The 27,093-nt window shown below is 35.2% G+C and overlaps 1 protein-coding gene across 1 annotated transcript in view; it reads right to left on the reverse strand.

The window, feature by feature from the left end:
* Atac1 (Ada2a-containing complex component 1) overlaps positions 1–27,093 on the reverse strand; it is a 92,758-nt gene that overhangs the window by 29,063 nt on the left and 36,602 nt on the right. The window contains exons 4-5 of the mRNA XM_090415070.1: positions 26,308–26,516; positions 15,379–15,471 (exon numbers count right to left, since the gene is read on the reverse strand). Coding sequence (XP_090271196.1) covers positions 15,379–15,471; positions 26,308–26,516 — 302 coding nt within the window. The remainder of the gene's footprint in view (positions 1–15,378; positions 15,472–26,307; positions 26,517–27,093) is intronic.

Raw genomic sequence — 27,093 nt, forward strand, 5'->3', positions numbered from 1 at the left:
ATACCTATATAGTGAATGTTTTCAGATATTATGAAATTCGGCTGAAGAGAATTAGCATTTCAATTCAACTATTGAAATGCTAATTTGTCTTTGGTTCGCACGATCTTTTGTTAATTTTGTTAATACCACAGCAATCATATGCACTGCTTCATAGCTGCTCTATGTATCTCAAGTCTTGTAAATTACTGATTTACAAGACTTGAGGTAATTTTTGCTTGAAATAATGGGAAAGAAGATGAAGCTATCATGAAGGTTGTTTTCTTGATCATAAATAGTAAATAATAATATTTGGTTAACCGATCAAGTGTTGATCAATATTTTATTAATTAACTGGACCAACTAGTTTCGCCACACTTATCTGTTGGCTTCTTCAGGGCACTAACATATAGGTTTAAACACTCTCACAATTATGCGTAACTACAAAACTGACAAGAATAAAAACTGACTAGAATAATTACAAATGAAATAGTATCGAACGTGAGTGAAACACGTATCGCGTGTACAAGATCAGCTAGCTGTTGCTGAGGAGCCTTCTGTAGTTTGTATTAAAGTTCATTTCTTCCGTTTTTAAGGCTCTGATTAGGGTTTTCCATCTCTCTGGCAGTATTAGGCCTTGATTTCTGTTAAGGTTCACAGTAGAACGGGCGACTGTGGCTGCTTCTTTGAACATTCTTGAATGGTAATCTTCCTCTAAGTAGGGGGAACAGCTTTTGTCCCACTCGATGACATGGTTAGTTGTGGAGAAATGAGACGATAGCCCAGAAATGTCCTGTCTGTTGTTTTTGACATAGCCAATGTGCTCCTTTTGCCTGATTTCGAGGCTTCTCGAAGTCTGTCCGATGTAATTAGAGCCACATGAGCATGGAATATTATAGACTCCAGCATATTTGTAGAAAGGATGGTTGTCTTTTGGAGATCTTAGTAGTTTACGAATAGTATCTATAGGTTGAAATGCTACTCTTATTTTGTGTTGTTTGAGGAGATTGGCGAGCTTGTTGGAGATGCCACTTATATACGGAATTGCTATCGTTTTTATATATTGAATGTCTTCTTGTTCTCTTTGTGGTGGTTCAGAGAAAAGGATTTTATTGACTAGTCTTCTTGGATAGCCGTTCAAGTGCAGATTGTTGGAAATAAATTTTAACTCATCTTGAAGGGTCTTGTTGTCCGTTGAGATGCAAATAGCTCTTTTCTTTAACATGTATATAATGCTGAGTTTATGTGATATGTGGTGAGAGGAGTTAAAATGTAGGTAGCGACCTGTATTGGTCGGTTTTCTGTAGACCGATAGATTTAAACTGCCATCAGTTTGTTTTTTGATTAGGATGTCTAAAAACGGAAGTTGTTTTTCTCTTTCAAGTTCCAGAGTGAATTTAATAGAATGATGGAAAGCGTTGATCTTTTTGAGAAAATTATATATGTCATCTTTGTTGTTGTTCCATATGATGAAGATATCGTCCACGTATCTAAACCAAATTTTAGGTCTAGGAAAAATTTGTGATAGGATTTTGTTTTCTAAGTCTTCCATAAAGAGGTCAGCACATGAAGGTGAGAGTGGGCTTCCCATTGCCAAGCCTGTTAACTGTTGATAGATTTTATTTTTCCAAGAAAAATAATTGGAGTTTAGGCAGTGAGCAAACAATACGGTTATATCTTGTGGGAATAAGGTACTTAAGATGTTAATGACCTCTACTACGGGAATGTTTGTAAAGAGAGAGGTGACATCTAAGCTGGCTAGAAGATCATTATCCGATATCTTGATGTTTTTTAGCTTTTCTACGAAATGTCCAGAGTTTTTGATGTAACTCTCTGAGTTGTGGATGTATTGCTGTAGGAGTTTCGAAAGATGTTTTGACAATAAGTAGGTGGGCGAGTTGATTGCATCAACGATTGGGCGTAAAGGAATACCCTCTTTGTGCACTTTTGGAACTCCATAGAGTCTCGGAGTTAAAGGATGCATCGATTTTAGTTTTTTAATCAAGTCTGTTGGCCAGTTAGGTCGACCAATACAGGTCGCTACCTACATTTCAACTCCTCTCACCACATATCACATAAACTCAGCATTATATACATGTTAAAGAAAAGAGCTATTTGCATCTCAACGGACAACAAGACCCTTCAAGATGAGTTAAAATTTATTTCCAACAATCTGCACTTGAATGGCTATCCAAGAAGACTAGTCAATAAAATCCTTTTCTCTGAACCACCACAAAGAGAACAAGAAGACATTCAATATATAAAAACGATAGCAATTCCGTATGTAAGTGGCATCTCCAACAAGCTCGCCAATCTCCTCAAACAACACAAAATAAGAGTAGCATTTCAACCTATAGATACTATTCGTAAACTACTAAGATCTCCAAAAGACAACCATCCTTTCTACAAATATGCTGGAGTCTATAATATTCCATGCTCATGTGGCTCTAATTACATCGACAGACTTCGAGAAGCCTCGAAATCAGGCAAAAGGAGCACATTGGCTATGTCAAAAACAACAGACAGGACATTTCTGGGCTATCGTCTCATTTCTCCACAACTAACCATGTCATCGAGTGGGACAAAAGCTGTTCCCCCTACTTAGAGGAAGATTACCATTCAAGAATGTTCAAAGAAGCAGCCACAGTCGCCCGTTCTACTGTGAACCTTAACAGAAATCAAGGCCTAATACTGCCAGAGATATGGAAAACCCTAATCAGAGCCTTAAAAACGGAAGAAATGAACTTTAATACAAACTACAGAAGGCTCCTCAGCAACAGCTAGCTGATCTTGTACACGCGATACGTGTTTCACTCACGTTCGATACTATTTCATTTGTAATTATTCTAGTCAGTTTTGCAGTTACGCATAATTGTGAGAGTGTTTAAACCTATATGTTAGTGCCCTGAAGAAGCCAACAGATAAGTGTGGCGAAACTAGTTGGTCCAGTTAATTAATAAAATATTGATCAACACTTGATCGGTTAACCAAATATTATTATGAAGATGAAGCTATTTGGGTAGATGACTTTGACGATGTACACAAGGAAAAAACTGTTCTCAATGCCAAAAGTAGCGATAGCGAATAGGAGCTTTTTGGTAAGTCACATCATTTTCAGTTTTTTTTCTGAAACTTTAGTTTCCAGAAATCTCCGCACATATCTTGCACCACGATTTTTTAGCTTTAATTTTGAGCAAAAAGTGCGAGTTATATTCGAGTAAATACGTTATTTTTTTAGCTTTCAAATTCTTAAGTATGGATCATTGGTTAAAGACTGGATTTATAAAACCCACAAAAGAGAGCAATATAGCAAATACAAGCAGCTAAGCAACAAGAGAACGTTGATATGCATCTGGATCAAATGAAATTGATAAGGGTGTGTCATGTGACATCTCTAGCGAACCAACTAGGAAGAAGTTGAAAAATCTTCCTAAGTATGATATGAATTACTTGAAATGTGGATTTTCACGGATGGGAAATGAAGAGGAACCTATTCCAAATTTTGTTCTATTTAAAATAAATCATATTTTTTGTTTACATGAACATATAAATTCAAATAAAATAGACATTTACAAAGAAATATACTTTATTTATTTATTATTTGATAAGGGGGTACTTGGTAATAATGAAAATTTAAGAAGGGGTACGCAGATATCTGAAGTTTGAGAAACACTGGTCCAGGATATAAACTGGGCACTTCAGAAAAAATAGCTGGAGTTACAAGAAATATAATCTCTGCACAGCTTTCAAGCCCCACCGAAAGCTTGACATTCTTATATATTCTATCGAAGATCAGCTCCTTCCGCCCCCCCCCCCCTCTCTCTCTGTGCCTGGAGTTATATAAAGTGTCCTTTTCCTCTACTATGAACAGTCAGGAAGATCAGCCAACATTTGCATGGAAGAACACAAAAAATACATTTGCAACCATGAACATTGTCAATCGGAACTTGTGGACCATGCTTTAGCTACGGCACACAGAATGAATTGGAAAAAGACCACTATGTTCTATTGCAGTAAATTTAGAAGAGAAAGACTATTTTTGAAATCTGCCTAATTTAAATAAATACGGTTGCATTAAACTTCCCAAAATATGGGAAACACTAATACTTCAAGATTTCATTTTACATCCTAGGCTGCCAACAGGTGCTCAAAGAGGATGCCCCACCTAGTTAGGACTCCTTTTTGTGTGTGTATTACAAGTCTCATATTGTACTCCCCAACGATGTCTCAGTGACTGAGACAAAAATATTGAAGAATTAAATATTTTAATTCTTTCTCAGTGCTGTTTCATCCCATTAAGCCTCTAACATAAGTTTCTCCCAGCACTTAAGCATTATTAACACATAGATTATGTTTAAACTGCAGTTCATTGAAAAGTACAGTATGATTTGATTATAACAACTACGAATACAATTATTAACTATGATTTTAAATCAGAGTTAATAATTGTATTCATTAATAACATTGTATTTCCAATGATATGATGACTATTTTAAACCTTTTAAGCATTCAAAACTGCATCAAGGTCAATATTGGTCTTCCTCTGGGTCTTTTTCCTGCTTTTTTTTTTTTTTGTTAAATCTTTCATCATCATTCTATTTAATAACTTCAGAAATCGGAATGCAAGACATGACTAACTTTTGTTAAAGTTATTTTTACTAGAATCTTAATGTATTTAGACCATGACACTCTGCATAACATACATGCAGTTCGTGCATTCATCATTGAATCTACCAGTTTGTTCTTATTTAATTTGAAAGTAATGCTGAGTGATCTAAATGTCCACAAAGACTTTAAAGAAACAGAAAATTTAATAAATTCTCAGAAACCAAATGGAAAAGAAATTAATGAAAAGTGGAAATCTCTAAAGAGAGAAATAAATAAACCTGAAGAAAAAACATTTGGGAAAAGAAAAAATGTATATATAAACCATGGATCACTGGAGAAATATTACAGATAATGTCACAAAGAATAAAGCACAAAAAAGCAAAAACTCACCAAGAGGTATATAGAAAATATAGAAACATGGTGAACCCAGAAGTCAATAAAGCAAAAGAAAAATGGATTGAACAAACATGTAAAGATAACACTGAAAGGGCATATGATATACGAAGACACACAGCAGGATCAAGAGTAAGAATGAAAAAGTGCTAATTGAAAAACTATGAAATAATGCAGATGGGTGCAACACAATGAAGAACTTTATAGAGGAGAGAGATATATTGCTCCTATAGAAAGAAAAGCAAGTAGAGGAAGATGAAGAATCATTTTCTTAAAGTCAGAATTTGATAACGCTTTTAAAGAATTGAAACAGCCCAGATCCCAGGAGAAATTTTACAAGCACTAGGCAAAGAAGCTAAATGTGAACTATATAAAATGATCGATTAAATGTACACAACTGGAGAAATCCCAACAGATTTTGAGCAAAGTATTATGGTAGCAAACTCCCCCCCACACACACAAAAAAAAAGCCTGAGCACAAGCATCTGAAGATCACCAAATGTTAAACCTATTAAACCACTTTGAGTCCTAGGCCTACTGGGACTTAAAGTCCTATCAACGTAAATATACATCGATAGGAACTCAAAGTGTTAACAGTTCTAACTAGATATAAGAGTTCCAAGGAAGATTAGGGGAGTGAACAGATGGCATCAACCAACCACTATCCATTCATGGCTCAATTTACCTTTTTTTTAAAAAAAAATTTATTCTCTTTAATTCTTTCATTCTCTTTTTGTACATATTTCTTAAAAAAATATCCTTTACAGCAGGGATCGGGAACCGGCAGCTCCAGAACTGCATGCGACTCTTGGCTGAACAAAGCGCGGCTCTTTTATATCGAATTAAAAGATACATAATTAATACAAACAACTAAATATTGTTTTTTGATAAGGTAACGCTGAAAGGGCATATGATATACAAAGACACTCAGCAGGATCAAGAGTAAGAATGAAAAAGTGCTAATTGAAAAACTATGAAATAATGCAGATGGGTGCAACACAATGAAGAACTTTATAGAGGAGAGAGATAAATTGCTCCTATAGGAAGGTTCGTGGCTTTAGATACTATGCATGTGACGTGTTACGCATGAAATTAACAAATTTCATGCATAAATTTGTCAAACACCACGGTTTTTAGATACATACGGATTTTAACTGTCAAAATAAATATTTTGTTAGTTAACTTATTTATTGTGGTACTAAACTGGTGTTTAATTTAGTGTCAGATAATGTTATGCACAAATTAATTTCTATTATCTTATTATGTTGAATCTGTGTTTTTACTTGCAGGTAAATTTGCGATAATAACCCTCCTAATATGAGTTCAAGAAAAAGAAAAATAGTCGAAGAAACCAGAGGATTCAATAAAATGTGGATAGAGAAATTTGCATTTATAGAAGTAAATGGAAATTTGCAATGTTTAATTTACCATCTATGACTTCAAAATAACAAATCAAGTAATGTCGAACGACATTTTCGAGGAAACATTTAGACTTCAGTAAAAAATATCCTGAGGGTGATAATAGAAAAAAGTTATTGAAGAATTACAAAAGAAAACATTGCTTCAGCAAAGAAATTTGTTAACTTAGATGAAATCTTCGTCGAATACTACTGAAGCAAGTTTTTCGTTATCCCTCGAAATAGCAAAAGCGGGAAAAGCTTTTACCGATGGCGAATTTCTAAAAAATTGCATATATAATGTCTCTGAAATTCTATTTAAGGATATGAAAAATAAGGACGAGATACGTAAAAAAAATTAAAGATTTATCTCTTTTGGCTAGAACTGTCAAGGAACGGATTAACAATTTCTGCAGAAGTTTCAAATATGCAAATTATGGATATTAATTCTGTCGATTTTATATCTATTGTGGTTGATGAATCAAATGATATTTCTGATATGTCACAATGTTGTGTGATGGTTAAATATATCACATCTTCCAGTATTTGAGAACTTCTTGACCTGCTAACACTTAAAGGACACACTACGGGTCGAGATATTTCAGAAAACCTTCTAATTTACAGAATAAAAATATAAATATTCATAATATTATTTAAATTAAGGGGATATTAAATCCCGCATTGTTTTAAAACCGAATAAGAAACTCAAAGATTGGAATCAGAGAGTTTCATGCCGAATATAGTAAACTATAAAGTATCGGCGATCACTAGCGTGAGCTAATGCAAGTGACCCTAGTACGTAGTATAATACCGGACAACTGTAGCAAAGGTGGTGAAGTTTCTGATCGCTATTCTTAGATATTTTCCATAATGTAAAAACACATTTCCTAGGAAATGTATGCTGTTATTACATTATGGTGGGAGGTCACTACCCAGACCAGTTTCAGCCTTTTTTTTGAGGCTTCATCAGTGAGTAGCTAGACCAAAATAATACCAAAGGGTATAGCGAAAAGAACTTATATACTCTGCTATACGAGTTTCCAAACAGGTGCAACCATTAAGTTACTTAAATATAAAGAGCTAATAAGCTTCATTTCGGCAATATAAACATTATTTAAATTAAGGAGATATTAAATCCCACGTTGTTTTAAAACTGAATAAAAAACTCAAAGATTGGAATCAGAGAGTTTCATGCCGAATATAGTAAACTATAAAGCATCAGCGATCACTAGTGTGAGCTAATGCAAGTGACCCTAGTACGTAGTACAATACCGGACAACTCGTAGCAAAGGTGGTGAAGTTCTGATCGCTATTCTTAGGTATTTTCCATAATGTAAAAACACATTTCCTAGGAAATGTATGCTGTTATTACATTATGGTGGGAGGTCACTACCCAGACTGGTTTCAGCGTTTTTTGAGGCTTCATCAGTGAGTAGCTAGACCACTATATTCATAATATAGTATGCATTGCAACCGATGGTGCACCTTCTATGATTGCAAAAAATAAGGGGTTTATTAAATTATTCTCCATTCATATTCCACATGGAGTTATTTCATTTCATTGCATTTTGCATCAAGAAGCTTTAGTTGCAAATTCTTTAGGATTATTACCACAATTAAAAAGAGTGAGATGTTGTTGTTGTGCCAATGATCAATTTCATCTGATTTCAGGCATTGAATCACAGAATTTTTGACACATTTTTAGAGGAACTAGGTAGTCAACATAAAGATTTAGTGACATTTACATCTGTATGATGGTTATCAAGAGGAAAAGCATTAAAACGTTTTTTTCAGTGATTAAAAGAAGTAACAGTTTTCTAACACTAAAAATTATAACGTAAATCATGTGGAACTTCTCAGTATGTATCCCAAAATTTTGTATCTCGAATGGATACAAAATTTTTGTTTTTTTTGCTTGATATGACAAAACATTTTAATAAGCTAAATTTGAAGATGCAAGGGAAGGGAAACACAGCCTTACAATTACTGGAGGATGTAATTACCTTTGAACAGAAACGAAGATGTTACTGAAGAAAAATTTATATATTTTGAAAATCTAAAACATTATAGATTGAATTTAAATCAAGAAAAAGTTGATTGCAAAATATTTGCTGAAATGATTACTGTAATTTTAGATTCATTTACAAGCAGATTTCAGGATTTTAAAAAACGTCAGAAGATGATGAAATTTATATTACATCCGTTCAATTGCAATTTAAATATAATAGATATTGAAAATTTTCCTGGAATATCAATTGCAGAACTACAAATGGAGCTTCTGGAAATTCAGAATAAAAGCATCTGGGTACATAAACTTCAGGAAATGGTAGCACAAATTGAAGAAAATGAGGAAACTATGGAAGAAAAACCCAGGAAATTATATTTAAATATTGGAATTCTCTCCCAACTAATTATTCAAATGCCAGGTGACTTGCTTTTGGGGTTTTGACTCTTTTTGATTCAACGTACAATTGCGAAAAATTTTTCTCTTCAGTGAATTACATTAAAAATAAGTACAGGAACAAACTGACTGATGAAAGTTTGAAAGCCGAATTACTATTAAAATGCACGACATACAATCCAGATTTAAGTAAATTGGCTGAAAAGATGCAAAATCAAAAGTCTCAGTGAATTTTAAATTAAAACAATGAAATATCTATTAAAATACATAATATTGTATTTCCGAACAAAAATACATAATATTGTATTTTTGTTCGGACTAATTCTTTTTGCAATATTATACTTACTTAAACATGTTTTGTGATTAAAAACTTAATGTTGTCTTATTTATTGAACATATAAAAAATTTATATGCAAATATAAAGGTGGTATCTGATATCTGGAAGTACTGAATTAAAAACAAATTTACCTAAGTTTGAACTAACTGTAACTATGAGTCACGAGGAAAAATCAAATTGAAGCTGCGGCTCCCAAAATTTTGTTTTAATTAATTTTTTTGGTGGAATGGCTCTTTGGTTGAAAAAGGTTCCCGACCCCTGCTTTAGAGGTACCTGTTGAATTTCTGCTCAGGACATGGACTGGTTATTACTTACACCATAAAAATGTGCACAAATTCACATGGAGAGAAGAGGCAAAGAATAAGAAGTCTCACTGACTATGTTATTGTTGATAGTGATGTTTTCTCCCTGGTGCAGGACACCAGAGTGTACAGAGGATTTGAAATTGGAAGTGATCACTATTTAGTCTTGAGCAGGATAAAATTGAATTTCATATTGAAAAGAATTACATATAAGAAAGTTTTAAAGAGAATAAAAGAGTTTGAGAACAGGAACCAAACCTTGGAGATTCAGTGGCAAGCCTTGAAGAAAACCTTGATTGATTCAGCCAGAGAGGCATATGGGGACATTCGTCTACAAGGATAGAAAAATCAGAACTCCATGGTGGACACAGGAAGTTAAAGAGGCAGTTAAGGAAAGCATATCAAAAGTTCCTGGCAAATAAGTCAGCTTGTACTCTTAGGGAATACAGAGACAAATGTAAGAAGGCTAAATAGTGTGTAAAACTAGCTAAACAAAAGTGGGAGGACTTCGGCAAGAACATAGAAAACAAATATCAAGAAAGTGGCAAAATATTCTGAAGGTTGCTGAAGAAGCTTAGAAATGGAGGAAAGAGTGCTGCGAGATGATAAAGGTGATATGAAAAAGGGAGAAAAAGATATCCTTGAAGTATGGAGTAATTACTTCGAATAATTGCTAAATGAAACAAGCAGCGATAGCACAGTGATAAAAAACACTCAACAGGCATACATATCCATACTTGAAGTAGAAAAAAGTCATCAAAGGCTTGAAATGTGGAAAGGCAGCAGGAGTAGATGATATTCGACCAGAAATGCTGAAGTATGGTGGTATAAAAGTCTTACAGTGGCTGCACTGCATAGTTCAGAAAGCCTGGACAGAGGGACAAATTCCCAATGATTGGAGTAGAGCTCTCATAGTACCCATATATAAAAAGGGAAATAAAACTGAATGTGAGAACTACAGAGGTATTTCCCTACTGAGTGTTCCTGGCAAGATCTATGCAAGTATACTTGGGAAACAGTTGAGAAGAATTGTGGAAGAAAAGCTTGTTGAAGAAAAAGCTGCATTCAGGTCAAATAGAGGCTGTTAGGATTAGATCTTCACTTTAAGACAAATACTCGAGAAATCATGGAAATATAATGAAGATCTGTATTTAAGTTTTGTTGATCTGGAAAAGGCATATGACAAGGTGCCAAGTTCAATACACTACAGTTACATGGTATGAATGGGGCATTATATCAAGCAATACTTAGTCTTTATATGAGTTGTGAGTCAGCAGTTAGAATTGAAGGAAGTACAGGAAGATGATTTAATGTTAAATCTGGTGTGAGACAAGGACATTATCCCTTCTGTTATTCGTTATCTATATGGATCATATTATGAAGGAAAGTGGTATTAAACATGATATCAAAATTGGAGATGTTAATGTCAGCTCTTTGCTTTATGCAGACGATGTTATACTTCTAAATAAATCCACTACAAGTCTGCAAGATTCCCTGACTAAATTGAATAACTGCTATAATAGATATGGTATGAAGGTCAGCAATAAAAAGACAATGAAAATAGGCAGAATCATGGAAAATGTCAACTGTGTTGTGAATGGAGAACCTGTGGAACAAGTAAAACATTTCAGCTACTTAGGCATGATTTTTAGTGAAGATGGTAAATTAAATATGGAAATAGATAACAGAATCAACAAAGCTGGTCTGGTAGGAAGTCAATTGAATAAATTCATATGGAATAAGAGAGAAATTAGTCGGAACACTAAATTAGATGTATACGACAGTGTTCAAACCAGTTTTAACTTATGGATCTGAGAGCTGGGTCAGAAGTAAAGCACTTGACCAAAGACTAGAGACCACAGATATGAGAGTTTTCAGAAAGATTAAAGGCGTGAACAGATGGCATCAATGGCAATATCATATTAAAAAAGAAGAATATTAAGAAAGAACTTCACATTGTCAGCATCCAGGAATGCATTAGCAGATCTAATCTCAGGTCACTTAATCAGAATGGGCGAGGAAAGATTAGCAAAATAAGTGTTCTCTGCCAGGTTGGCAGGAAAACGACCCAGAGGAAGACCAAGATATTGATATGGCATAAACTTCCTTAGACGATAGAAATGTAAGATCTGATAATGTTGGAGTCTTGACAAGTAACAGACTGATTTGGAGGAAAATTGTAGATAGGAAGTTAGTAATGATGTAAATTTTTCATGTAGTACTATCATATCCTATACACCCATTGAGGGTAGATTGCAGGAATTTGATGATGATGATGTTGAGGTATTTGAATGTAACATTAAGGACATCCTACCTGTTTCACAGTACCATAATTGAACAAACCTCTCCAATTTGAGATTACATAAATAAAAAATGAATAAGTAAATCAAACATTCAATTTTTTAAAAGAAAGTTTGAAAAGTAGAGCATACGGAAAAATAATTCCTAATTTTAAAGATAAGACAATGAAAAATCAAGTGCCATTTTGATGCACTGAATTATGATTATCCATAACAAAGTGAGATTGGAGTTGCAATATATATTTCAACACATGGTCTTAAGTTATGGCGAGAAGTGTAATGTTAAGATGCAGTCACTTTCAGTTTCTAGAATGGATAACAGATCTGGAGAATGAACGAATGGCTAATGATGAAACTTACATCAGTGTTTTTATGGAACATCTCTTCCAAAGCTTTCTGAGCTCATTTCTTATGGCTTTCTTTAAAAATTTATTTCTGAAATTCTGGAATTTATTCCATGAAATAAATTTAAAAACAAAAATTGAGGTGATCAGGTGAGCTCTCAAGTTCTCAAAGTAAACTATAAGGGAAAAAAAAAACATGAAAGTATATAGATTTGAAACACTGGTTAATAAGTTATGATGAATACAAACATTAGCCAAATCATTAATTAAGAATTACAAAACGATCTAAGTTCTTCAAATTAGCAAGGAAAGCTAAGATCACTTCTAAAAATGATCATATTTTTATGTATTTTTTTTTTAGATATCCTACTGCAGACATGGATTATTGCAAATTTCTTTAAGTGAGACTATTTTCTTTTCCTGGTTGATTTTCTCATCAAACCAAGCAACAAGAATCCTTCTAAGACCACTACCCTGCCAACTGGAGGCCTCAGGTGGCTTGAAAAAAAAAGTTATACATCTGGTCTTTAGAGCATAGTTTCTGGCTTATCTAACCCTTACCTTTACCTTTCATGGATGAGAGTTGAATAAGGTAAACAGAATAGAAGTTAGAATAACAAGTGCAGGTGTTATTAAGAAAATTCCTGCTACAAGAACATCTTCATAGAGATCTAAACCTGCTGATTAAAATCAATTGAAACATCATATGAATATCAATAAGTATTTAGTGAGATGAATAAGGAACTGACTGCAGAAAACAAGGCAGTGTTCAAAAAGGAGATTTGGTTAGGAGCAGTTTCAAAATTGCTGATGTTTAATATATTTGTTAATGATTTAGGTTTAAATATTAAGGACAAAATCTTTCTCACTTTGCTGATAATGTGAAAATAGACAAAGCATTAAATTGTCTGGATAACCTCAATACTTAGGATGATCTTAACAGGAAAGTGGACATTAAATTTCAATGTGAGATTTGATATGAAGATAAAGTTTAAAAATAATTATTAAGAAAGACCTCCAGGAAGTCAAGGCTACATATTACTCACACCAGCTGTCATACATGTTCTTGAATTCATTCACACTCCCTGCACTCAGCACTTACAATGCAATCCATTCCAACCATGCATCACTTTAGGATATATATATATATTCCTGACTCCATGCCTGGTCAGTGTTTTTTACCACTGTGCTATCACTGCTTGTTTCATTTAGCAATTTTTTGAAGTAATTACACCATATTTCAAGGATATCTTTTACTACCGTTTTCATGTCACCTTTATCATCTTGAAGTCCTTTTACAGCACTCTTTCCTCCATTTCCAAGCTTCTTCAACAACGTCCAGAATATTTTGCCACCTTCTTGATATTTATTTTCTATGTTCTTGCCAAAGTCCTCCCATGACTTTTGTTTAGCCAGTTTTACAGAGTGTTTAGCTTTCTTACATTTGTCTCTGTATTCTCTAAGAGCACAAGCGGGCTTATTTGCCAGGAACTTTTGATATGCTTTCTTCTTTTCTTTCACTGACTCTTTAACTTCCTGTGTCCACCATGGAGTTATGATTTTTCTATCCTTGCAGACAACCTCACCACATGTTCTAGCTGAATCAATCAGGGTTTTCTTCAAGGCTTGCCACTGTATCTCCAAGGTTTGGTTCCTGTTCTCAAACTCTTTCATTTTTTCTTCAATAATCTTTGTGTATTTTAGTCTACAGTTCACATCTGAGAGCTGCTCAACTTTTATTTGCTTTAAAAACTTTCTTACATGTTATTCTTTTCAATATGAAATTCGATTTTATCCTGTTCAAGACTAAATAGTGATCGCTTCCAATTTCAAATCCTCTGTACACTCTCTTTCAATTTCAAATCCTCTGTTTCTCTCTGGTGTCCTGCACTAGGGAGAAAACATCACTATCAACAATAACATAGTCAATGAGACTTTTCTTATTCCTAGCCTCTTCTCTCCATGTGAATTTGTGCACATTTTTATGTTGGAACATGGTCTTAGTAGTAACCAGTCCATGTCCTGAGCAGAAATCCAACAGATATTTGCCATTATTATTAGCTTTGCTCTTTTCTCCAAATTTTCCCAAAATATTTTTATGTCTCACAATCATTTCCTACTCTGCTATTTAGATCCCCAACAGGGACCAACTTTTCATTTTTCATTGTGTCAGTTGCTTTTTCTAAAGCCTCAAAAAATTCCTCCACTTCTACCTTAGTAGAATCTTCTGTGGGACCATAGGCACAAATAAGTCTCATTGTCCAACTCCCCATTCTGATATTTGTCCACATCACTCTACTTGAGACTGCTTGCCATTCAAGAAGATTAGCCTCGTATTTTGTGTTGAATACTACGGCTACTCCTTCTTTTCCTTGATTGTGATATCCTGAATATAACATTTTGCATTTTTTGCTCAGAAAGATCTCACCAGTTTTTTCTTTTTTTGTTTCAGTCACCCCTATTATGTCGATCTGGTACTTATCTAATTCTTCAGCTAGCTCCATTTCTTTGCCATTCAGTCTTCTTATGTTGATAGTACCGATCTTTATCTCTGGTGATGTTGAGTTGGGGTGTGTTTTCAGATTTGTTCCAGTAGCTGACTTTTCACTACTGGAACTCCATTACTACTTATAAGATTAATGCAAAAGTTCTCAGAATTTGGCTTAGAAATTATTAGGATTTTTTTTTCCACTTAAAAGGAGAGAGAGAAAAAAAAACTAAACGTAATGCTCTTCTCCCTATATTTACTTATAACGGGGGCCTTGTTTAACCAGACGACGCCCCAGCCAGGATGAAATTTTGTCATGTTGTACCATCATTTTGTATTTTGGTTTAAGCATAAGAATACAATTTGGTCGGCTAAATCCCAAATTGCCAGCCCATTCTCGTCCGTTCAGTATCCAGGTAGATACCCAACAGGGTGCACCACGAGAAGGTGAGGATTGGACATTAGGTCAGAGCCTCTGGTCGGTTCTCCGCAGTCCTTTAAAGGCTATGTGGAGGTCTCCTCTCAGTTATACATGTTTGACCCTTAAGCACCCCTCTGATGAACATATTAAATATAAAAATTTATTAACCAGGAAAAAGTTTCCATTCCTATGTTTTAGATTTTCTTTCCTTATAGCTGTCATCACTTCTTTTTCAGTATGACCTCCACTTTTCAGCGATGTTATATATGTACTGTGTGGAAGTGCACATGTACACATACAGATACACATGCCTAAACTGATTTTTAAGGCAGTAAACAGTAATCTGCATTAAGCTGCAACAAGAAAAATAATTACAATAATTGAAAACAATAAGTAAGGAATTTAGCTTACCTTTCTGACACTACTTAAATTTGGTGGTTTTCCAGGAACTGGAAGTCCAGCTTTAACTAGTTTAGCAAAATATTTCTGTACGCGGCTTGCAACCTGCATAATTTAAATAGCTTAATATGAAAATTAGGCTTAGGCTTTGTTATTTTATTAAATCAGATTTTAAAATAAGGCCTGAATGTGATTTTATAAAAATTAACAAGTTATAAAATAAATAAATATTTCTGTATTTCATTACTACTACTTATAAGATTAATGCAAAAGTTCTCAGAATTTGGCTTAGAAATTATTAGGATTTTTTTCCCACTTAAAAAGAGAGAGAGAGAAAAAAAACTAAACGTAATGCTCTTCTCCATATATTTATTTATAACAGCATCTTCCAGATATAAGATCAATATAATACAGACACATTTTTTTTATTCCTTTTTATTGTCAACATTTTAAACATAGTCAAACTTGATAAATAATAAACAAACGTTGCAATTTGATTGTTATGATTTGTGCAAATGAGACTTTTCAAGAGCTTGCCAAGTTTCAAGTGTACTATATTAAAATATCTTTTTAAGAACTGCTAAACATGTACTGTGATCCTTTGGTCCTAATTCAAGATACTATGCAAAAGAATGGCTCCTGTAGATTCTTTAATTGCTCATAAGAACTGTATGAACTCACTGAGACCTTTCAAAAATAAATTCCTCCATCAGTGTACTACGTGATATATTATCTGACATTTTGAACCCGGAACTATGGGATATCTTGGATAAAATCTTCGACTCAACAGCCAATAAAGAATTTGCTAAAGTTAAAAACCGACACCAGAAAAAATTTGAAATCCTCCAGCAATGCAATGTTACACAGCGGCCACAATTTCATCAAGATTGCGTCGTTGTGAACCTATCATCAACAACCTTATCCAAAGAGGCCACGAGTGCATTAATTCTTGGACACAATTTTGCCGTTACTCCCAAAGATGTGCCTAAAACCAAAATAATGGCTTCTGTTAAATGCAGGATTTAGATTTACCACTCGCCTCCAGCTATAGCCAATAATATTAAGTTAGTTAGACGTGGCCAATATCCTTATCCATTCTAAGCCTCCCAAAAATAATATCCCACATAAAGAAATAATAGCTCTAAAAGAACTACGCAATAATAACCACATCACAATAACCAAATCAGACAAAGGAAATGCCACTGTAGTAATGGATATCCATTACACAACAGAATATGAAAGTAAAATGCATGCACTGCTCCAAGACCGGTCTACATATCAAATCATAGATCAAGATCCCACCAACTCAGAAAAGAATAAGATGTGCAAGTTACTGAACAAAGTTACTTCCTGGCCAAAAGAAATTGTCAAAAAACTCAAATCCTTGCATGTTAAAACACCCAGAATATATGGTGCTCCTAAAATACACAAACAAGGTACACCTTTGTGTCCTATTGTAGATAGCATAAACAGTCCTACATATAAGCTAGCTAAACATTTAGCCAAATTACTAACCACTTACACAAACAATTCTCCCTCTTTTGTTGAAAATTCTACCCACCTAAAAAGTATTTTAGAAAACCACACCTTAAATAGTTCAGACCTAATGGTGAGTTTTGATATCACCTCATTATTCACTAATGTACCACTGATTGAAACACTTAACTTACTAAATTCACAATTCCCCTCAGATATATTTCAGATATTTAAATTCACAGTACAGGCAGGTTATTTTCCATGGAAAGGGAAAATATACAAACAATTAGATGGGACAGCTATGGGTTCCCCCCCCTTAGCCAACTTCTACATAGAACATCTGGAAAAATTAGCTATCAACACAGCCACTCTCATCTGGCTACGTTATGTTGATGATGTGTTTGCTATTTGGCCACATGGCCCAGACACATTGAATACATTTTTAGTGCATCTAAATAGCCAGCATTCTAAAATCCACTTTACAATGGAACTAGAAGCCAATGACTGCAGCCCGCCCTTCCTGGACACATTGATCACACGTCTTCCAGAAGGTTCCTTATCATTTTCAGTTTATAAAAAACCCACACATACAGGGAGATACTTACACAAACAATCACACCATCACCCTTCTCAACAATATGGTATCTTAAAAACACTAACCCATAGAGCTAGAGCAATCTGTTCCAATGACATTGCTCTCACTGCTGAACTTTCTCACCTACGTCACACCTTCTTAACTAATGGTTATAATCCCCATAAGATAGATAACATACTAAATGCTACCCAGAAATCCCCTCTATCTACCACAAAAGACTACAACAAAACTATCACCATTCCATATATTAAAGGCACATCTGAAAAGATATCTGGGGTGCTTAACAAACACCAACTATGCACAGTATTCAAACCTTATGTAAAATTAGCAATTCTCATTCATTCACCTAAGGACAAATGCACTCCTTTATCACATCCAGGAGTCTATGAAGTGCCCTGTTCTTGCCATCAAGCCTACTACGGACAGACAGGAAGAACTGTGGACATCCGCCTCAGTGAACACAAAAAATATATCCGACACTTTCACTATGGCAAGTCGGGTCTGGCAGATCATGCTTTGGATACCCCTGCACACAGGATCAATTGGAAAGAAACAAAAGTAATGCACAGAAGCTTCTACAAGTCAGAGAGGTTGTTCCTGGAATCAACATAAGCCTTAAAACATACTCCAAACCTTAACAAGTATGGCTGTATAAATCTACCAAAGATTTGGGAGACAGTCATCCTAAGACCAAATTAATATTTATTACTTTTATTTTATTTTTTAAAACTTTCTAAGACTATCATTTGGACTACTATTCCATAACTTTGATTTTTTTTTTAACCTAGATGGCGTCATATTAGGACTTTAGTCTTGTGTTGCACGCTGCAATTACTTATACTAGCCCCACTATTACACCTGATTGTGGTTGTCTTGCTTTTGTAACAAACTTTGTGTTGTGTGCTCTGAAGATGCTGGATATAATACCAGCAAAATATTAGCTTCTAAGTTAATAAATAGTTATTTTCTTATCCATCTGTGTTCATATCATACTGTGAAATCTATTACAACAACTGTCTGATCTAGATGAAATGCATCCATGTTTGTATTTCATTTACAACAGACTGATACATCCTACCACAGCCATGTGCAACATTACTAATATGTTCTTTGGTAGAGATTTCTATAAATAGCTTGTTCCTTTCGTATGGACTTTTTAGCATTTGCAATAAATTTTGTACACACCTGATATTTTTTCAATAGAGTGTATCTTTTTAGAGATCTCACGATGACTAACTTTAAACTAATCATGAAACTAAAGCTGGCATGCTTTGAGATGTATTTCGGTAAGATGATCAGAACTCTGTTTCAAAATAGATTTGTAAGTTGTCATATTTATGGAAATTAAAGATGGAAATCAAACTTACATGGAAGTAAATTTAACAGATGTAAAATTTTTAGCAAAGTACCAAAGGCAGGAACACAAAACAAAATGCAATAAAATAATTAATTTTAAAAGCATCACTACAGTGTCAGTAAGACAACACATTGTCAGTAAATTCTTAATTGTAAAAAAAACAAAACAATAATAATAATATATCCCATACAGGGGGATAACCAAAGTCCATCAGATCTGTTTAAGTTCAGTCAGTGGAGGAAGGCCTCAGTGTATAACTGCTCTACAAGGAATCTACTTTTATATATGAGTTTTGTTTTCCTCCAAACAATCCCATGTTTAGTTGAGATGGCATGGTCTGCTAGGCCAGACTGTTCAGGTTCATAATACTAGATATATGATTTATATTCCTCATGCAGATCGCAGGCTGCTTAAAAGTAAGACAAACTACAGGAGCAAAAGTCTGGTAGACATCTGAAAAGCTGAGTGGAGGAAGTTTGTCTTTAGGTAAGGAAAGGAAATCATCCTGACAAGGCGAAAGGACACTGCAATATTAAGAGGTCTTCAGAACTTTAGTAATATGTTTAGAAATTCCTTTAATATATGAATGTGGAATCCTAGAGATATTTTCAGGAGATCTAGAGATTGGTAGCCTAAAGCTGTTACATGCTTTATTGACAAAGGATTCATTAAAGCCATTTTTCATAAAAGCAGATGTGATATAATTCAATTCTTACTGAAAAAGGGGCCTTTAGTGTAACAATTACTATGAGCGCGATGTAATAAGGTCATAATGGTTCCAACTTTTTTGAGAAAACTGGGATGATGATGATGAGAAGCAACATGAATATAACGTTTAGTATGTGTTTCATTTTGAAATACTGAAATTGTAAACTACTACCTGGCTGATGAAGTTTAATATATCTAAAAAGGCTGGTTGATTGGCCTTTGTCTAATACAGAGGTCTCTTCATGAGTAACACCACTTAGGTTATTCCTTAAGAGAATTAATTTTGATATTTAACAAGGCCAAAGATATCTTAGTATCTTTAAATGTCAATAGCACAGATTTACTCACTCTAATATTATCATCATCAACAAATCTCCATGGAGTAAGAGACTCACTGCAGGAGGTCTCACTCTCATGTGCACAGCTCATCATACTTTTTAAATGCATTCACTATGCTCTCAGGCAATGCATTTCAACAACCCAGCACTCTCCTTACAAAAAATCAACTTTTTTACCCACTTGCTCACATCCTCCTTATACAGCTTCCAGGTATGGCCTCTCTTTCTCCCACTGTCTCTGGATATTCTATGAAAAATCTCATCCATATTAACCTAGTAATTCTTGTAGAAAGGCTTAAACACTGGTTAAACATGATAACTAAATACTTAAGGAATTGACAGCGTACACTAGAAATATAAATTAAATCAACTTTAATATACACTTTCCGATATTTCGGCAACATCACGTTGCCATCTTCATGGGAACTTAAGATAAAGACACGTGCACGCAAGTACTACATAACAGCAAATGAGAAACGAAGCGAGGAAGCTACTGTTTTCTTAAAGTCCTGATGGCACCCCCTGGCGGGCTATATTAGGTGTTCTTGGCCTTTGGGCTGAAGTTCTTCTGATATATGTTTCCCAAATTTGGGGCAGTCTCATGCATCCAAATTTGTTGAGGTTTGGCATGTTCCTAAAGGCTGATTCCATGAATAGTCTTTCATATTTGAACTTGCTGTGGTGTATTACTGTGGCTTTCTTCCACTTTATTCTGTGGTGAGTATCCAGAGCATGGTCTGCAAGCCCAGTGTGGCTGTACTGGTGAAATCGGATGTAGTCCTTGTGTTCTGAGATTCTGATATTTGCTGTCCTGCCTGTTTGGCCAAAGTAGGACAATTTACAGCTGCAAGGGACCTGGTATACACCAGGTAGGTCTAGGGGAAGTGGTTGGTCTTTAGTGGAGCGGATAAGGGATGCCTATTTTCTATGTGGTCCTATTTTCTTTCTAGGATTTTGTTGATTTTTTCCGAGGTACCTCGGATGTAAGGAATGGTGATGGATTTAGAGTAATCTTTTTTTTTTGTGAACGGGGGGGGGGGTTGTGGATAACTGGTTTTAGTATTTTTTAGATTTATTTGGGGGGGGGGGGATAGCCATTGGCTGAGAAAGTGTTAAGGATGTGATTTAGTTCAGTGGTTAGAGCTTGGTCATTTGAACAGATTAGTTTTGCCCTGTTGAAGTGTCTTAATAACTCCATATTGTTGGTGAATGTATCTGCTTGTATGGGTGGGTTTTCAATAAACTTAGAAAACCAAGGTTCCATCAGGTTGGCGGGTGACTAGTATGTCTAGGAAGGGAAGGCTATTGTTTTTCTCTTTTTCCAGGGTGAAATTGAATCTAGGGTGTTGGTTGTTTAAGTGTGATAAGAAGGAGAGGAGTGTATCCGGGCCATGTGGCAAATAGCGAACACATCATCAACGTAGCGAAGCCATATGGTAGATTTTTGTGGGGCTGAGTTTAAGGCTTTCTCTTCAAAAGTCTCCATAAAGAAGTTGGCCGAGGGTGGGGAAAGTGGTGAACCCATGGCTGTCCCCTCTATCTGTTTGTAGAATTTTTCCTGCCAAACGAAATAGCCTGAGTTCATTGTGAACTGAAATAGGGCTGAGATATCGGGAGGAAATTTAGCTTGGATTAGCTTTAAGGTTTCTTTGAGGGGGATATTTGTGAATAAGGAGGAGACATCAAAACTGACCATTATGTCATTACGGTTTTCTATACTGGCTTTGAAGTGGGCTGAGTTTTTTTATGTGTGATGGTGTGTTGACAGTATAGTGTGAGAGCGCTTTGGCAAAATATTTAGCTAGTTTGTAAGTGGGAGAATCAATGCCATCTACTATGGGACATAATGGCACATTTTCTTTATGTATTTTTGGGAGTCCATATATAATGGAGGGTCTAGAGTTATATGGTTTTAGTCTGTTAGTAATCTCCACAGGCCAAGAAGTGACCTTCTTAAGGAGCCTATGGAGTTTTCTAATTTGTGAGTTGGTGGGATTGTATTCAATGGGAGAGGTAAGTAGCTCGATCTAATAGTAAAGCCTTAAGCTTACTTTGTAGTCATTATGATTGAGTACCACAGTAGCATTCCCCTTATCCGCTCTGGTGATAACTATTACTTTGTTTTTCTTCAATTCCTGTAGAGACTTGTATTCACTAATGGATATGTTGGGTTTTGGTGGTTTTGCTTTTGTGAGAACACAGGCTACATCCAATCTAATATCGTTGGTGATGTGGTTTGGAAGGAGGTGAATCCCGCGTTCAATCTGGATCATTAATTCCTCAGCTGGTAATTTCCTAGGAGCAATGCCGAAGTTGTGACCACGTGACAGAGCATTGAGTGCTTCAGGCTTCAAGATAACTGAAGAAAGGTTAACTACAGTGTTCGTTTGTAGTTTTGGTTTGGACGTCGAGTTCTTTTTTAATTTATCAAACTTGTTGATATGTCGACTCCGTATTCATTCAAATTCATTATTTGCCGCCGTGCACGAGACGTCATGTAGAATTGCCCAAAGGCCCTAACCACTGAACTAAATCACATCCTTAACACTTTCTCAGCCCAATGGCTACTCTCCAAAAAATCCCCCAAATACTAAAACCAGTCATCCACAACCCCCTCCCCTCCCCCGTTCACAAAAAAAAAGATTACTCTAAATTCATCACTATTCCCTACATCCTAGGCATCTCGGAAAAAATCGACAAAATCCTAAAAAAACATGACTTGACCTCTGTTACTCTTGTTACAGACCACATAGAAAATTGGCATCCCTTATCCGCTTCACTAAAGACCAACCACTTCCCCTAGACCTACCTGGTGTATACCAGGTCCCTTGCAGCTGTAAATTGTTCTACTTTGGCCAAACAGCCAGGACAGAAAATATCAGAATCTCAGAACACAAGGACTACATCCGATTTCACCAGTACAGCCACTCTGGGCTTGCAGACCATGCTCTGGATACTTGCCACAGAATAAGGTGGAAGAAATCCACAGTAATACACCGCAGCAAGTTCAAATATGAAAGACTATTCATGGAATCAGCCTCAGCCCTTAGGAACATGCCAAACCCCAACAAATTTGGATGCATGAGACTGGCTGGCCTAAATTTGGGAAACATATATCAGAAGAACTTCAGTCCAAAGGCTAAGAACACCTAACATAGCCCGCCAGGAGGCACCATCAGGATTTTAGGAAAACGGTAGCTTCCTCGCTTCGTTTCTAATGTGCTGTTATCTAGTACTTGCATGCACGTGTCTTATGTTCCCATGAAGATGGCAACGTGATGTTGCCGAAATATCGGAAAGTATATATTAAAGTTGATTTAATTTATATTTCTAGTGTACGGCGTCAATTCCTTAAGTATTTAGTTACCACATTAACCTAGTAATTAGCCCTTGCCAACTTATACATCTCTATCATATTTCTCCTCTTACTTCTATCCACTAAGCTCTGCAATTTGCATTTCTCAATCTGTCCTCATATTCCACATTCCAGAGGCCTGGTTCTGTTTCTGGCCTCTGGAATATCCTTCACATTAATCCATATACAGCGAGATCAAAGCCATGTACAATAGAATCATAACATTCTTATGATGATTGAGTACCACAGTAGCATTCCCCTTATCCGCTCTGGTGATAACTATTACTTTGTTTTTCTTCAATTCCTGTAGAGACTTGTATTCACTAATGGATATGTTGGGTTTTGGTGGTTTTGCTTTTGTGAGAACACAGGTATTCTCTGCATCATTCTCATAATTTGCTGTGTTGTCCTCACAATTTTGACAAAATGTCCAGGAAATTTCAAGTCCCTATCCAGCGTCAACCCAGATCTTTCATCTTTTCCACCTCCTCTAAAATATTTCCCAATCCTATACTCTGCATCATATCTTTGCTTCCCAAATTTTAAAACCTTACACTTTGCTACATTAAACTTGCATCCCCACATACTCCCCGAATCAGGCAGTCTATTCAGGCCATCTTGCAAAGCTACATCTGCTTTACTTATCATAACTCTCTCTCCTCAATTTTGCATCATCTGTAAACAATTGTATCACCATTTAAGCCCTTTCTAATGTCATTTACATCCAAATTAAACACAATGGTCCTAAAATAGAACCCTGGGGCACACTACTAGTGACTTTCCTCTTCTGAGATATCACTCCCCCCCCAACCTGCTGATACCTATCAGACAGACAATCTCTAATCCAATGCACTAATCTACTATCCATCCCCATATGTTCCAATTTAACTACTAGTTTGTCATGTAGCAATCTATTAAGTCTTTGCAAAATCTAAATATACTAATATATACGCATCCCCCCCCTTACCTAATGTATTCATCACCTTGTTATAATAAGTAAGCAGATTGCTAAAACATGATCTTTCTTTAGAGAACCCATGCTGTCCATTAAAGAGAATTTTGCAGCTGTCAACCCAGTTCTAAATCCTTGTCCTCACTATCTTCTCCAACACCTCGACCACAACTCCAGAGAATCTGATTCAATAATTTGTCGTGTGTGTAAGAAGGATGGACAAAAATTTAACAGATGCTCATATATAAAAAGAATAATATATGCCCTACAATTCTGAATTTGTATTATAGGCACTGCACAACTAAATAATAAAAAATAAAACATCACAGAAATAAAACCTCATATTTAACTGAATCACTTTTATTGTACAATGAAGTCTGTGGAGAAGTCATGACTAAACAAACACATGTAATAACCACAGTAATAAGGTTTAATAAGTTACTACATTCTACTATTACAGGCGTCTGACTGAGGGAATAGGATAGATAGACTATTACAGGCACTTTATTTTTAAATATTTCATCCTAAGTATCTTAGGACATCGTCAGTACAGTTAATGTAATCTGTTTTTTCCCCCCCCTCCAAATATATTTTAATTTAGTTCTATAACACGCTACTGCACGCATATTGGGATTCCATTGTAATCATGCACCCTAACTGTATGTTATTCCTAGTATTGTTTGAATTAACTGTACTGACAATGTTCTAAGATACTTAGGATGAAATATTTACTTATTAAAACTTATTACTGTAGTTATTACGTGTGTTTGTTTAGTCATGAAACACTTTTATTACAAATGATACTTGAAATATAGGAAATAGGGATGGAAAGAATGTATGATAATTCCATTGTACAAGGGTGGTGCAAATATTGATGTATCCAACTATCGACCTATTAGTATCTGGTGAAGATTTTGGAAAAGTTGGTTATGGCTAGCATTCAGAAATGGGTTGACAGAGAATCTCTAGTTTGCAATAAACAGCATGGATTTACTAAGGAAAGGTCATGTTTTTAGCAATTTGCTCACATTCTGTAATCAGGTTACCACTGAGATAGATAGATAAGGGGAATCGATACAAACTGATACTTTTGGATTTTGCTAAGGCTTTTGACAGAATACAGCATGGAAGAGTGTTGGATAAATTGGAGAATATGGGTTTGGATTATAAAATATTAGCGTGGATAAGAGGATGGCTGACTGATAGATATCAAAAAGTGCTATAAGAAGAATATGAGTTTTCAAGATTTAAGGTAACCAGGGTGTACCACAATGATCAGTCACTGTTATTCAATCTGTACATTAATGATATGGAAGGCAATATACAGCTATTTGCTGTGATGCAAAGATAGGTAGGGTAATCAGGAATGCTGCTGATATGCAGTACTTGCAGAATGATCGAATAGGCTGGAATTGTGGACATGAGAAAATGGATGTCAGTAAATGCAAAGTCATGTGCTTTGGCATGATTAGATATCCAATGTCATATTATATTGGTGGGATTATGCTAGAAGAAACTGATCAGGCTAGAGATCTTGGAGTGTTAATAGGGATAGCAAGTTGAAATTAAGGGACTATGTAGCAAAGATTGCAAATACAACTCAAAAGATAGTTATAAACTTTCACATGTAAAGATATGGATGTCATTTTGCCTCTTTACAAGCTGATAAGACCTCACTTTGACTATTTTGCACGGGTCTGGTCTCTTGGTTTTCGTTGCAATTCTGATAAAATGATATCAGAATTGTGGAATACTGATTATGAAGACAGATTGAGAGACACTAGCAAACAGGAGAAAGAGTGGTGATATGATTGAGACTTAAAACTTTTGAAAGGGTCGTACAGTATTTCAGTTTGGAATTTTTCATTTTATGGTGGATGGAGAAGGACAAGAGGGCAACCTTGGAAGCTGAGAATGAATGCTGCTAAGAAGGGATAAGGGCTAGATTTTTCTCTCATAAAGTGGTGTGTAATTGAAATGGATTGCCATTGGATGTTGTGTGTAAGCAGTGCGAATGAAGTCAACAAATATGATAGATGGTGCGTGCAGTATTTGGCTTCCCTTGATTAATAATAATAATATAAAAATATGTTATTTTTTATTAGTAGCATTATCAGAAAGGAATTATCAAAAACTGAAGAGTAAAAATTCTCATTAAACCTGTGTTGGAGTACGGTTTCCTAGTTCTACAGATACTTTTTCCCAACGTCTTAGCCGTATCTCTTCTGGAGGATGTTTTATTAGCAAATGTTCCAACTTCTTTTGTTCCTCTGCTGTCCACAGCTGATTGAATGTAGCAGGTTTTGAATCTTCATATACACGCCCACGTACCATAACCTGGCTTCCTCCCTCTGAATGGAAGTTTATTTCTATAAAGATAAAGAATAGACAAAGTAAGCATAATATTTACATATTTGAAGACTACCACTGTATATTAAATTTCCTTTAAACAGAACAAAAGATGTAAAAATAGACATTTTCAAACTTATTTGCATAAACATTAAGTTACCTTTAAAGCATTTACATTAAACTTTTCATCTGAACTTTAACTGAAAGGGCATACCTATTTTTGTTGAGATAATGAAGACAAAAATCACATAGAGAGAGATGCAAATAATATTTTAACAATAACTTAGTATATTAGATTTTATATATTCTTCCACTTTTTTATTTTTTTTACCAACTGTATAAAAATAAACAAACAGAAGAACAATGCAGTCCACTCACCAATCACTCTCCATGTAAAGAACCTGCTCCTCACACCCTTCTTACAGTTTCCAGAGATAATCTCTTGTTCAACTCAACCCCTCTCTTCTATGAAAAATCTCTTTCATGTCAACCTGATAACAACTCATGACTAGCATATATGTCTCAGTCGTATCCCCCCCCTTCTCCTCCTCCTACTCACAAGGCTTTACAATTTATATTATCTCAACTTGTCCTCGT

This window comes from Typopeltis vanoorti, chromosome 26 (assembly GCF_054136105.1).
Source record: "Typopeltis vanoorti isolate ZY-2024b chromosome 26, IOZ_Tvanoo_1.0, whole genome shotgun sequence".
In the NCBI taxonomy this organism is placed as follows: Eukaryota; Metazoa; Arthropoda; class Arachnida; order Uropygi; family Thelyphonidae; genus Typopeltis; species Typopeltis vanoorti.